The 14,297-nt window shown below is 46.4% G+C and overlaps 1 protein-coding gene across 2 annotated transcripts in view; it reads left to right on the top strand.

The window, feature by feature from the left end:
- Positions 1–1,730: 1,730 nt before the first annotated feature.
- USP44 (ubiquitin specific peptidase 44) overlaps positions 1,731–14,297 on the top strand; it is a 53,205-nt gene continuing 40,638 nt past the window's right edge. Inside the window, exons 1-2 of one of the 2 annotated variants that reach the window (XM_077265157.1) lie at positions 1,731–1,870; positions 12,540–14,032. In XM_077265157.1, coding sequence (XP_077121272.1) covers positions 12,608–14,032 — 1,425 coding nt within the window. In that variant the 5' untranslated portion in view covers positions 1,731–1,870; positions 12,540–12,607. Of the gene's footprint in view, positions 1,871–12,301; positions 12,427–12,539; positions 14,033–14,297 lie in introns of those variants that run through there. The other variant, XM_077265158.1, reaches the window with a different exon arrangement.

The following is a 14,297-nucleotide window of genomic DNA, read 5'->3' as shown; positions in this document are numbered from 1 at the left end:
CCAACATTAATTCTAATTCGTCCGTTTTGTTGGCGAGGCTACTGGCATTAGTATACATGCATTTGTTGTTCCTCTCTGTACCTCTATTCTTTCTTAAATTAACTGTTCTAACCCCACCTCCCATGCCACCGCCACCCCCAACTTCCTTACTTGTGCCCAGGTCTCTATCTGCACTATCTTCCCCTCCTATAAATTGAATACCCTCCCCCCCAATCCCTAGTTTAAACACTCCTCCAACCTTCTAGCCATTTTCTCCCCGAGCACAGCTGCACCTTCCCCATTGAGGTGCAGCCCGTCCCTAGCGTAGAGCCTGTAGCCAACTGAGAAGTCGGCCCAGTTCTGCAGGAACCCAAACCCCTCCTTCCTACACCAATTGTTGAGCCACTTATTAACCTCCCTAATCTCCCGTTGCCTCTCTGGCGTGGCACGTGGTACAGGCAGTATTTCGGAAAATACCACATTGGAGGTCCTTGCTTTCAGCTTGCAGCCTAATTCCCTGAAATCATCTTTAAGGACCTTCCACCTACCTCTAACTTTGTCATTTGCGCCAATGTGCACCATGACCGCTGGGTCACCAGCCCCTCCCAGTAATCTGTCCTCGAGCGCCAGGTAGGCAGCACACCGTTCGACGATCCCTGTCTTTGTGACAGATTGCCCTATCTGTTCCCCTAATAATTGAGTCCCCCACTACCAGCACCTGTCTGGCCTGCCCTGCTCTCCTATTTCCCTCCTTACTGGAGCAGTCACTCCTCCGGCTTTCAGAGGACATGCCTGGCTGCAGCAGTGCTACCCCTGTACTGGCACCCCCCTCATCTGCCAACTTAGCAAACTTATTGGGGTGTGCCAGATCAGGACTAGCCTCCCTGGCACTCTTCCCTCTACCCTGCTTCCTGTCACCCAGCTTGCTACTCCATTGTCCTGCAGCTCCATCCTACCATCCCCCCCTCATCTATCCCATTGAGCGTCTGCTCAGTGAGCAGAAGACTCCTCTCCATATTGTCTATGGATCTCAGTGTTGCCAGCTGCACATTTGGATCCAGAATCTGGGCTTCCAAATGCTCAACGTGCTCACATCTCGCACAGCAGTATGCACCCTCGACCGGCTGATCAAGGACTGCATACATGTGGCAAGATGTGCACTGGATGGCATTATTGACGTGTTACTTCTTTTTCCGCGTGGAAAAACAGCGCTATGGCCACTATAGGCGCATATTCCCGCTGAATAAATACAGGGAGTTATTTAGAGGGTAGCTGAAAAGCAATAAAAGCGGCCCCAACACTAAATACTCCTCCTACAGAACCCACTTTGCTGTCCCTGCAGTGAGAGTTATTTTTTTCTGTCACGGTTTTGAAAACCTTTTCGTTGAAAAAGAAGTGACTTCTGGACCTCCAGCATGGAAAACCGCATGAAGCCGCGACCTGGCCAGCACGACATCGCAGTACATGTGACAGGCCAGCCTCGGCCAGCCCTAAGCCATAGATTGCGGTACTGCGCTCTGCTCACTGTGTGTACTGTCACATATGGCACACAGCGGCTCTCCGCTCCAGCACCGCATGGGATCCCGTGCCCTCATCTAACATGGCGCTGAGTAGTCTCATCTAACACGCCTCCTCTGCCTTCTGCACCAATCAGAAAGCCGGCTTGTTGTTACCCAGCCTTAGGCCCCTCCCACCGCGGCGGCGGCGCTGAGCGGGTGCCCGGATTGTCTCCGCCTCCTCCCCTTGGCCGTCCGCAGACGTCATCCTCCTCGTCACCGTCAAGAAAGAGAGAGCAGAGCGGCGGGCTGAGTGAAAGAAGCCACTAAGTGTTGTTATTGTTGCCGTGCTCCGCGTCTCTCTCCTTCCCGGGCAGCTGCCATACCTCTGCGCGGTGAGTGCCTCTTGTGTCCCAGCAGCGGCTCCAACGGACAATGGGAGCAACAGCACATGTCACCCAGCTCCCGGCCGCTCCGGGTAGACGAGCCTGGCTGCTGGACAAAGCCTGTGAGAGGGCACATGTACGGGGTCTCTGCCTCCCCCGGGCAGGGAGCCGGGCTCTGCTCCGGCCCCGACAGTCCTACAGGCTGGGACTAAAGTTGTAGTGATCGGGCAGATCTCCCCGCACGGACTGTCCTGGCTGTGTGCCCGGCATCTGCTGTGTGGTAGAGCCGTGCACACACCACCTGTGCTGCTCCCCTGGGTCTCCAGGACCTGTGTATAATAGAGCCGCCGTCCTGTATCGGTAGATGGGTGTGAGTGACACTTTCTACACTACTTTGTCGCCCCATTGTCTGTCTGTCCTTCCAGCAGGTACATAGTGAGGCCTCAGCTCTAAGAAAGGTCCATTCTGCATCCAAGGGCCACATTCAGGCTGCACTCACATGTCCCACAGTGCGGAGCACAGACTGATTTGTGGCCCACAGGTTTCCTGACCCAAACTGGCATCTTAGGGCCCCGTCACATGTCCGTGTCTCCAGTACGTTGGGCATCCGTTGTTTTCATGGCTATTACACGCACCCATTATAACCTATGGGGCTGCACACATCTGTGGGTTTGCAGGAACCGCGTGTGCGACCACACTGATAAGGGCCGATACTCGCACAGCACATGGAGGGCATCAGTGTACAGTGTGTGTGCCGTCCGTGTGCTGTATGTGTTTAACACTGCAAGTATAGGAGAAACCTAGAATGGTAGAGTTTGAAGACTTCCATTGAAGGAGAACTCCCCACGTCTCGTGGCAGCCTGTTCCACCATTGATCCCCCTCACTGTCAAAAAGTTCTTCTATTATCTAATTTGTATCTTCTCCCTTTCAGTTTCATTCCATTGCTTCTCGTCTTTCCTTGTGCAAATGAGGATAAGAATGATCCTTCTACACTGTGACAGCCCTTCAGATATTTGTAGACAGCTATTAAGTCTCCTCTTAGCCTTTTTTGCAAGCTAAACGTTCCCAGATCCTTTAACTGTTTCTTGTAGGACATACTTTGCAGTCTGCTCACCATCCTGGTAGCTCTTCTCTGAACTTGCTCCAGTTTTTCAATGTCTTTTTTTTTTTTTTTTTTTTTTTTTTTTTTTAAATGTGGTGCCCAGAACTGGGCTCAGTATTCCAGATTAGGCCTCACCAAAGAGGAGTAGAGGGGAATACTTATACTTATTTCACGTAGCCTCTATTAATACAATCTAGAACAGTGTTTGCCTTTCTTGCTGCTGCATCACATTGTTGACTCATGTGCAGTCTGTGATCTATTAGTATACCCGTCTTTTTCACACATGCTGTTGCTTAGTTCTATTCCTCCCATTCTATAGATGCATTTTTCATTTTTCTCGCCCAGATGTGGAAACACAGGAGAAGTTTTCTGAAGCCATACCAGAAGGAAAAAAGGATGGCACATTGATCCAAAACACCTTCCAGTACTGGTGTTATCTGGATGTGGAAGGGCCTTTTATAGGCATATATGAGGCTGTCAAGTTCGGGTCAGATCTGCGGCCTGCCTGGAAATCGCAGTCCATAAACGAACTGTGAACCTGCACATGTGAATACAGCCTGTTAATGCATTCTAATAGCTAGTGCAAACTCACCAAGGAAGATGAGGCAAATTTTTTACATCGCCACATCTTCCTAGGAGTGAAACGCTTGGGTGTTGCACCTAAAACTGGCACAACCCACTAATAAACCTGGCGCATTTTTAGAGTCTCAAACTCCTCCATCTTTCACTGCAGTCCTGACACAATGTTAGGAAAGGGTCTGCCTCTGATCTTCTATAGGGCTCATCAGTTGACAAATATGATTAGTTGGTGTAGAGACGGCATGCATCGGCACACTACAGCGATGACTTTGCACCAGGCCTACTAGTCAGAAGAGGCATGCCAGCTTGTAGGAAGAGGGTCACAGGGCTGTGGTCAGCCACGGACTACCAACATGGCTGCAGGGATACTCTTTTTTTGCTTAACTTTATTCATCAGGCTTCTGTTCTCTTAGTAAGGCCTCCTACACATTAGATAAGTGGTCTGAACCTGCCAATATTGGCGGGACCGACGGTCATTCCATGGTAGCTAACGTTATTACAACACAATATAGTAACTTGCGTTACAAAGATGATGTTAACTAAGGCTACGTTCACATTTGCGTTGTTGGGCGCAGCGTCACCGACGCATGCGTCATGCGCCCCTAACTTTAACATGGGGGGCGCATGGACATGCGCCGGTATGCGTTGTACTGCGTTTTACGACGCATGCGTCATATAGACGCACAAGACAGGGTGCAGGGGACGCTACTTGTAGCGTTTTCCCTGCGCCGAAAGTCCCGATCTGTAGGATCTTATGACAACGCATGCGTCGCAAAACGCTGCGTTGTGTACATGCGTTGTTGGTTGCGTCTCCGACGCTGCATGCAACAACGCAAATGTGAACGTAGCCTTACCTGACAATAAGTTTAATCCAATGGATGGTAACATATTGTAACGTAAGTTACCATCAGCTTAGTAACGAAAGTTACTACACTGTGCGGTAACGTAAGTTATCTACATTTCTTGTAATAAAAACTGTTGCTTTTAACTTGAGAGGTTCAAATAATTTTTTTTAAAGTTGCTTGGTCTAGTTTTAATACAATAAAAATAGTGCTTCTCCCCTGTTTACTAGAACACAAGATTTGGCAGTCTCATGATATGGACAATTGCCTTTCCTTTTTGTGTAACGTAAGTTACAAAGTAATAACACTGTATTTTGTATTTAATTTGTATTGTTGAAAAATCAAACTGTGTTGAAATCTATTGAGAATAGTTTAATGTACAATATACATTCACTCATTTTTGTGCCTGCCTTCAAAGAACAGTCTAGCCAGTTTTTGGCTTGTGAATGTAATGTAAGTTACCGTGGAATGACCCACACAGGATACGGTATATTGTGTATGAGGCCGTCCACCTGCCCCGACATATTATGTTAGGGGACATAAGGATCGGTTGGTTGGAATTTTTTTTTTTTTTTTTAAATTCGTTTATTTTCAAACACAAATAAAGTATAGCATACATATTTGTCCTTGTCATTAGTCCGCATGGTTACATTTACAAAGGATAATAAGGACAGCACATACATATGCCAATTATTTCACAGAGGAGAAACTTATGTGTACAATTATAAAACAATCAAACACAAAATCATAAACATAAAACTCTTAAACTACAACCAAACCAAGCCTCCAAAACTATTAAGCCACCATTTAACGATAGTGAACAATATTTCCCTCCCTCCGCTGCGTAGTGCTTGTAGAATAAGAGTCAAACAAACCATGTCCTTGTCTATTAGTCCCGTCATAAGGTGAGATGAGAGGCGTTCCATCTATCCCAAATTTTATTGAACTTGCCCGGGCAACCCCTGTTTTGATATAGAGTGCGCTCATATGTGACAACTGTATTCACCAACTCGATCCAGGATCTAATGGAGGGGGGTGAACTCCCCATCCACCGCAGAGCCAACAATTTCCGTGCCAGAAACAGAGTTTCACGTAGAAAGATCCCCGTATAATGGTCCCAAGCTTCCTCGTCCCATACTCCAAACAGGCAGACCAAAGGCTCCACAGGAACCGGGATTGACAGTACAGAGGTTAATAGCGACGTCACCTCCCCCCAATATTGAAAAACAATGGGACACTGCCATATCAGATGTAGAAAGTCAGCGTCTGGTGAATGGCAACGCAAACAGTCTGATGTCGAGTATCGACCCATCCGAAAGAGTCTCAGTGGGGTCAGATACGACTGATGGATTATATACAGCTGGGTCATCCTGTTATTAACTGACGGAGAGACTTTGAGGGGGGAGTCTAAAATATCCTCCCATTCCTCGCTTTGCATATTAGTGATGAGCCCTTCCCACTTGCTCCTCACCGAGTCCATAACAGAATTCGCTCCCACCGATAGCAAATATGTGTACAAAGAGGAAACAAGGCCCTGAGGTCCCTGTGACTTAAGAATACCTATCAGGGGCAAAGACGAGATGTTACGGTTTGTTCCTACATTCCTGACAAATGACTGGATGGCAGATCTGAGTTGTAGGTATCGAAAAAATTGAGATCTTGGAAGATCATATTTAACCTGTAGCTGTTCAAAAGATCTAAAGACCCCCTGATCATATAAATCACCTATCAACAGGACCCCGTGGGAAACCCAAAAGCCCGCAGACGGGTGACCCACCAGCACAGGGAAATAATCATTACCCCATAAAGGCATCTCAGCCACAATGTCCCCAAATCCAATGACCTTTTTAGTTTTCTTCCAAGTGGATCGCGCCAATCTTATCATGGGCAACAATCGGGGGGCATTTACTTTCCCTGATTCTAGAAGGCCCAGTGGACAATTAGTACCGGCAGAACTAACCAGGTGACTTTCAGAATTAGGGAGATAATTATGAGGCATCCACTTACAGAGTGCCTTGATCTGCCCTGCTAAGTAGTATAAAAAAAAATCTGGTAATGCCGCTCCTCCCCCCTGCTTAGGCCTTTGTAAAGTTGTCAATTTAAGTTTGGGTCTACTTTTCCCCCACACGAATGAAGTAACATAAGAATTTAAGTTAGTGAAAAAGAATTTTGGCACGGTAACTGCGCTATGTTGAAGACAATAGTTGAACTTAGGGAGCAAGATCATTTTTATGAGATTGATACGGCCTGTTACAGACAGTGGAAGTTTACCCCAGGACGTGAATTTCGATTTGGCATATTCTAGCAGGGGAAGGACATTGAGTTGTAAATCTAATTCACTACACCGGGACATATAGATACCCAAATATTTAAATTCAGACACTACAGGTAACGGGGAAAGAGCATCAAGATCAGGTATTGGGGACTGGGACAGAGGTAGTAGGGTAGACTTATCCCAATTAATATATAGGCCTGAAAACCCACTAAATTTGTCTATGGTATCTATTACCTTTGGCAATGTTTTTTCTACCTCATCCATGAATACTATCATGTCATCAGCATATAGACCGATGATATCGGTACGGTCCGCTATTTTAATACCATCAATATCGGGAGCAGAACGTAGACGAATAGCTAATGCCTCTATTGCTAGAGCAAACAAGGCTGGGGATAGGGGACACCCCTGACGGGTTCCCCTATGCAGTGGAATTGACTCAGACATGGAGCCATTTACGATTATGCGGGCCTTGGGTTTCACATATAACACGCTAATCCAATGTAGAAATTTTTCCCCAAAGCCATACCTCTGCAGACAAGCAGACAAAAAGGGCCACTCGAGAGAGTCGAACGCCTTAGCCGCGTCCAGTGACGCCAGCGCCCAACTGTTATCTGGTAATAAAGAGCTATATTGGATCACTGATTGAACCCGTCTAATGTTTATAGATGTACTCTTACCAGGCATAAAGCCTGTTTGGTCTGGGTGTATAATATCTAATATGATGGAGTTCAGTCTGGTCGCCAGTATCTTAGTAAAGATCTTATAATCCACATTTACCAGCGATATGGGACGATAGGAACCACACTCCAAAGGATCTTTCCCCTCCTTCTTGAGCACAATGATATGTGCCTCGTAAAAAGTATCAGGTAGACATCCACCCTCCCAAATCCCTCTAAATACCTTCAGTAACAGCGGAGCCAGTATTTCCCGGTATCTCCTATACAGCTCTATAGGGAAGCCATCCGGTCCAGGGGCCTTCCCAGAAGCCATATCCGTTATAGCTTTCTCTACTTCCTCCAGAGTAAACTCAGCGTCCATAAAGGCCTGCTGGGTGGGACTCAACGTGGGGAATGTTATATCAGATAAATAACTTAGACAATCAGAGACGTTAAAACTACTCTTAGATTCATACAGTCCTTTATAGTAATTATAGAAACATTGAAGAATCCCCTCAGTAGTGGAATTTAGTGAAGCATCAGGTGAGCGAATTTGTATTATCATATTGGATATGTTATGTTGACGCACTAGATAGGCCAAGAATTTTCCCGCCTGATTCCCCATTTCAAAATACGATTGTCGTGTGAAAAAGAGTTTGCGCTTAGATTTGGTATCTAAGTGTTGGGTATATAGTCTTTGTAGAGTCAGCCACTCAATCCTATTATTATTAGTCTGATCGGCCGTATATGCGGCCTCAGCCTTTCTCAGTTGTTGTTCAACCTCATCGTCCTCCTTTGACGTTTTCTTTTTGATATAAGAAATTGTAGACGATAGACAGCCTCTTAAATATGCCTTAAGTGTATCCCAAAATAAATTAACATTTTGAAGGTCTGAATGGGATTGGATATAGCAGTTCAACTGATCAACCGTCCTATCACCCGAATCTAATAGTTTGAGCCAGAAGGGATTTAACTTCCATATTCTACCATTATTCACCTTTCCAAACACAAGTTTAAGTATAATTGGACTGTGATCCGAGATTCCCCTATTACCATGTTCCACATTATCCACCCACTGTACTAAGTTGCTGGATCCAAAGATATAGTCTATACGTGAGAGAGAGCGCTTAGTGGATGAGTGACAGGTATATCCCCTCTCCTCCTGATGACGTACCCTCCATAAATCCACCCAGCCGCTATTTTCTATAAACAGTGCCAGCTGAGTCGGGGTCGAAGAAGGGGGGAAGGGCAGGGGACCCCCAGGAGATCCATCCCCCAATCTCATTCTATCAAGATCACTATCCATAATTAGATTGAAGTCACCCATACAGATAACATGTGCGTCTGGGTAATTTAACACAAAGCTCATTGCCATCTTAAGCACAGAGGTACTGGCCGGAGGAGGGTTGTAAATACACAATATAACATATTCGCGGGAATCAATTAATGCATGGACAAAAACAAAACGTCCCTCCAAGTCCCGTCGAGTCGTCTGAGCCTCCCACCTGACATCTTTATGTACTAACAATGACACCCCTCTCGAATAGCTAGTGTGAAATGCGTGAGCATGCCATTGTACCCAGGGCTTCTGCACGTATTTGGCCGTGTCTCTGGTCAAATGTGTCTCCACCAGGCCCACAATATGGGGATGGTACCGTCTTATCTGAGAAAACACCTTAATTTTCTTTCGGGGTGATTTAATACCCCGTATGTTCCATGTCATGCATATTAGTTCAGACCCCATATTCACTCATTAAAAAACATAATATGCATCGACAACAATAATAAAAGTCCACATACTACGCATAGAAGGTTATAGCAGTATCGAAGGCGGCTTTTACCTAGATACCTACTGAGGCTAGTTAAATTTAACAAGAAAAAAAGAGAGAGAAAAAAAACACAACTTAACAAAAACTGCATAATCCAGGAGCTTAACTCAGCGCTCCCATCCTTAAGTAAACCTGGGGATACCCCCGCTGATTCCAGCGTCCGGTATTGTTGGTATACTAAACGCTCATTGGGAGAGCTCCAATTCAACAGTTGAAGAGTTGTAAATCAGCTTAAAATCTATCAGGGATCTGCTCCATTAGACTTCCCGCGAGAACGTAGCCAGTCCGCCGCTTCTGACGGGTCAGTGAAGAACAAGGAGGAGCCATTGCTGACAACCCGCAAACGCGCCGGGTATATCATGGAGTAAATAATGTTCTTATCCCTAAGTTGCCTCTTGACATCTACGAATCTTGCCCGCTGTTTCTGGAGCTCAGCGGAGAAGTCTGGAAATATTGAGATTGTAGCACCGTCGAGCTTGATGGGACTCTTTTGTCGTGCCAACCGCAGGATAGCATCTCTATCTTTGCAATTGAGGATGCGTGCCAGAAAAGGCCTGGGTGGAGCTCCAGGAGGATGAGGTTTGGTGGGCACTCTATGAGCTCTTTCCACTGAGAACATTGGGGAAAACATGTCTCCCAGCGAGGACTTGAGCCAGTCCTCCAAGAATTTTTCAGGTTGTTGGCCTTCTGCGCGTTCCGGTAGACCTATGATGCGGATGTTGTTGCGGCGCATTCTGTTTTCTAAATCATCAGCCTTTTGCTTCCAGGCATTTGTGGAACCAGCAACTTTTGCCAATTTTGTCTCCATAGGTTTAATGGTGTCTTCCACCTGAGATACCCTCGTTTCCACTTCCGTCATACGTCCCTTCATAGCTTGCATGTCTTGTCTTAGACGTCCCACCTCAGTGTGCACATCCTCTATCTGTCCAGAAAGGGACGTTCTAGTCAGGGATATAGCCTGCATTAATTGTGCAGATGCCTGCGCAAGTGTCAGTTCATCTTGTTCAATCTCATCAGTACTATCAGAGGGACGGTTTTTCCCCCGCTGGGCTTGTGATGAGCTATTTCTAAGAGATCTTGTATTATCATGGGCATCACTCCTAGCAAACTCCTTAAGCTTGTCAGCTACAGATGTACTCTTTGTGCGCTGCATGATTGACCAGTAGGTGGCGTAGCAGGACAGTTCAGAACAGAATCACAACAATGTCCAGAAGCCACACCAAAGTTATTGTATATAGTATGCAGTGCTGCTGTGAACCTCTATGACCAGGAGGAGCACTGATGTATTATCAGGAGATGTATGCTGTAAGAGAACGGCAGTCCCTTCAATAGGGAAAGTTCCAAATAATGGCAGAGAACGGTTTAGGAGGGGCTGGGGGGGTCTGCAAATTAAAGGTGCAGCCGGCTGGAATACTATTTATGGGGAGAACGTGGGGCTCTATGCTCAGAGCTCACACCACGCTGTCCCTGCGTCCATGTGAGGCAAATACGAGCTGCTCAGCCGCGCTGCTGTAATGAGAAGTTGCGCTGCCTCCTCAGCTACAGGGGCATGCGCCTCAGCAATGGCCGCCGCACACAGCCTCCCCCGTCACCTTTATAGCTTCCTCTTCTTACTCGTCGGGTCGGGGGTCCTGCAGCTCCCACCCGCAGGTGTCCGCCGCCCTCTGAAGGCCGAGGAGGATCTTCAGCTGCCGCTACTCCGCAGCGCCGTGCCCTGTATCACAGGATCTCCTGCCGGGAAGATGGCCGCCGCCACATGCAGGGCTCACCACGCCGCCGGTCTCTCTTCCTCACCAGCGTTCCCCAGCCGTCACTTCAGTCCTCACCAGGGGCCAGCAGCCTCTGTGCTTCCAGGAGTCTCGGTAACGGTGAGGTACGTGCCGATTTAGGGGTCCAACGGATTAAATGATATCAGGATATTGAGGAGCTCTCCCAAAACACGTCTCTCCTCACTCACTCCATAGCCACGCCCGCCGGTTGGTTGGAATTTAGTCGCCCAATCCTTCTGTTTGTATGGGAGATAACCTACTGCCATGATTTTGCCATCTGCTTTTACGTCGAGAACACTTAGCATTCCTGTGCATGTGGGAATTCTATCGATCGACTGACCACTATCTAACGTGTGTGGTCGGGTGAGAAATGTACATCTTACTGCAGAGCATGGAACATCTCGTGACCTTAGCCTTCCATATTTAGCAGGACGTTCATCGCTGGGTTACTCCTAATATGAGCCTGTTGCACTCGTGTCCATAAGGAGGACAGGGGCTTTCTTTGAATCTACCAGGAGCTTTATTTGCAGACTTTATCACGTTTGATGGGAAAAAAGCTAAACACAGCATAAGGCCAGTCTCACGTCCAGATATTTCCGGTACTGGAAGAAACGGTCCCGGCTATCTGTGTCTGTGTGTGCACGTAGGTCATCCGTGTGCTATCCGTGTTTATCGTCCGTGTATTGAAACAATTTGTTTCAATTTTATCCCTATGACTTTAAAAAAGCATACGGACGGCATCCGTGTGCGGTACGTGTTGACACGCACCCATTGACTTTAATGGGTCCATGTGATCCGTGCTCTCCCACAAACACTGACATGTCTCCGTGTTTTGCACACGGACACACGGTCCATGAAAACACGCTGACATCTGCAGAGACCCATTTATTTTAATGTGTCTACGTGTGTCAGTGTCTCCGGTACGTGAGGAAACTGTCACCACACGTACCGGAGCCACGGACGTGTGAAATCGGCCTAACCTTTATTTGTTTCCTCTATGATTTGTAACTTAAAGGGAATATTTTGGCAAATCCGAGAATTTAAAGGGTTTGATTAACATTCTTTTTAAATTGTCATAAAGCTGGGAAGGCAATGAAGTAACAGTCCACCAGTTGTTTGGCTGGGCTTTGTAAATTATCATGCAGGAATGGTGGGTTGTAACTGTCACATGCGCATGTCTCGCATGTCGTCACCTCTGACAGTTCACTGGAAGAACGAAAGTGCTGGAATGGCAGGGACTTACCAGATATGTTATTTTGTTATCTGATCGCCTGTCTTGCTTTGTGGCCATTTTTCCAATTCTTGAACAACCCCTGTACGGGGAGGGAAGACAAGAAAAAGAATCCCTCTATAAAAATAGCACCAGGAACTCATTGACATGAATGGGGCATCCTACAGTAACAGCTGTACATTCCTTCAGGGATCAGCACCATAAAGTTGTCCTGGGTTAAGGCGTTGGCTATATGGACAGTTTATTAGGCACTTGTCAATGGTGCTTTGTGTCTATAGGTAAAATGCCCCAAATATACTGTATGTTCATACAATAAGTGCATTCTTTCTAATGTACTATATACCCATGTACATTTACAGCAGTCGTCTAACCTGTCATTGTTGACTTGCAGGCCAGAATGTACATGCAAAGTGCCACAGACCAGTCGCAGCGGAGCTGACACACATCTGAAAAATCAAGATGGATAAATGTAGGCATGTGGGTCGATTACGACTCGCTCAGGACCATTCAATATTAAACCCTCAAAAATGGCACTGTGTGGATTGTAACACTACAGAATCTGTGTGGGCCTGCCTGGGCTGTGCCCACGTGGCATGTGGTCGATACATTGAAGAGCATGCACTGCGACACTTTCAGGAAAGCAAGCATCCGATGGCACTGGAGGTGAACGAACTGTATGTATTCTGTTACCTCTGTGATGATTACGTTCTCAATGACAATGCCACTGGTGACCTTAAACTTTTACGCAGCACATTGTGTGCGATCAAAAGTCAAAATTATGACTGCACAACGCGCAGTGGTCGGACTTTGCGGTCAATGGTAGCTGTTGATGACTCGTATAGTTCTCATCAAGGTGCTAAAGCACTTCTTCAAACTGAAGACCTCACGTTTATGGCTCTTTGGCATCGAAGACACGCACTCTTGGGGAAAGTGTTTAGATCATGGTTGGCTTTGACGCCAAGAGGTAAACAAAGGTTAGAAGAAGAATGCCTCAGGGAGAAGACTGAGAAGAAACGGGAGGAAGCCCGGAAAAGGCGCCAGATGCAAAAGCACAAATTAAAAGAAGAGATGGAAAGTACCCCCCCAAGAAAGAGCTACCGCTTGCAACAACAAATGCAAACACCTAAGACGTTGCCACTAACAAAACAAAAAATCCACCAAAAAACGGTATCTAGCAAAAAACGAAAAACATCACAACCTACCTCTGATGTACGTATAAAAAAATTGCGTGATTCTCCAATAAAAAGGAAGCCCACTTTGACCCCTGGGGTGACAGGACTGAGGAACCTTGGCAACACTTGCTATATGAACTCTATTCTACAAATCTTAAGTCACTTGCACGTGTTCCGGGAATGTTTCTTACAGCTTGATCTCAGTCAAACTCAGGAGATATTGGCAGCCACAGCCAATGGAAAAGACAGATCTTTGAGCCAAATCTCTCCTGCTACAGACTTCTCTAGAATAGCTAAAAAGCACACAAAAGTGGAGAGGTCTTTGGTAAAGCGCCAAAGCTCTTCATCTGGCCTTAGTGGCGGAGCATCAAAGAGTCTAAACATGGAACTCATTCAACCTAAGCCTAGCTCAACGCACATTTCTCTTTGTCATGAATTGCATACTCTCTTCCAAGTCATGTGGTCGGGTAAGTGGGCACTAGTCTCCCCCTTTGCCATGCTTCATTCAGTCTGGAGGCTGATCCCAGCCTTTCGTGGATATGCACAGCAAGATGCTCAGGAATTCCTTTGTGAACTTTTGGATAAAGTACAACAAGAACTGGAGACCAGTGGGACCAGGTACCCAACCCTGATTCCCAGCTCTCAGAGGAAACTCATTAAACAAGTCCTGAATGTGGTCAATAACGTCTTTCATGGACAGCTTCTCAGTCAGGTATGTCAATCACCACCACCATGCTAGTTGGCGGCGTGGAGTGAACATATGTCCTGTGTACAGTGACTGTGATGTCATGTCTTGGCATTAATGATGTCACAGCAGACAGTCTTGCCACATATGATTTTTGAGATCTTGCCAAAGGCATTTTTTTGTTTTCAGCAAATACGCATGGTCATTTCCTAATATTACATATGCATTATAGAATTTTCTTATATTTTCTGTGTATTTCTTGTGTTTCTCAGTGTCCTTAAATAGGAAGCTT

The sequence above is a fragment of the Ranitomeya variabilis genome, chromosome 5 (genome assembly GCF_051348905.1).
Source record: "Ranitomeya variabilis isolate aRanVar5 chromosome 5, aRanVar5.hap1, whole genome shotgun sequence".
Lineage (NCBI taxonomy): Eukaryota > Metazoa > Chordata > Amphibia > Anura > Dendrobatidae > Ranitomeya > Ranitomeya variabilis.
The sequence above is the reverse complement of the archived record's forward strand: the minus strand, read 5'-3'. Positions and strand labels throughout refer to the sequence as shown.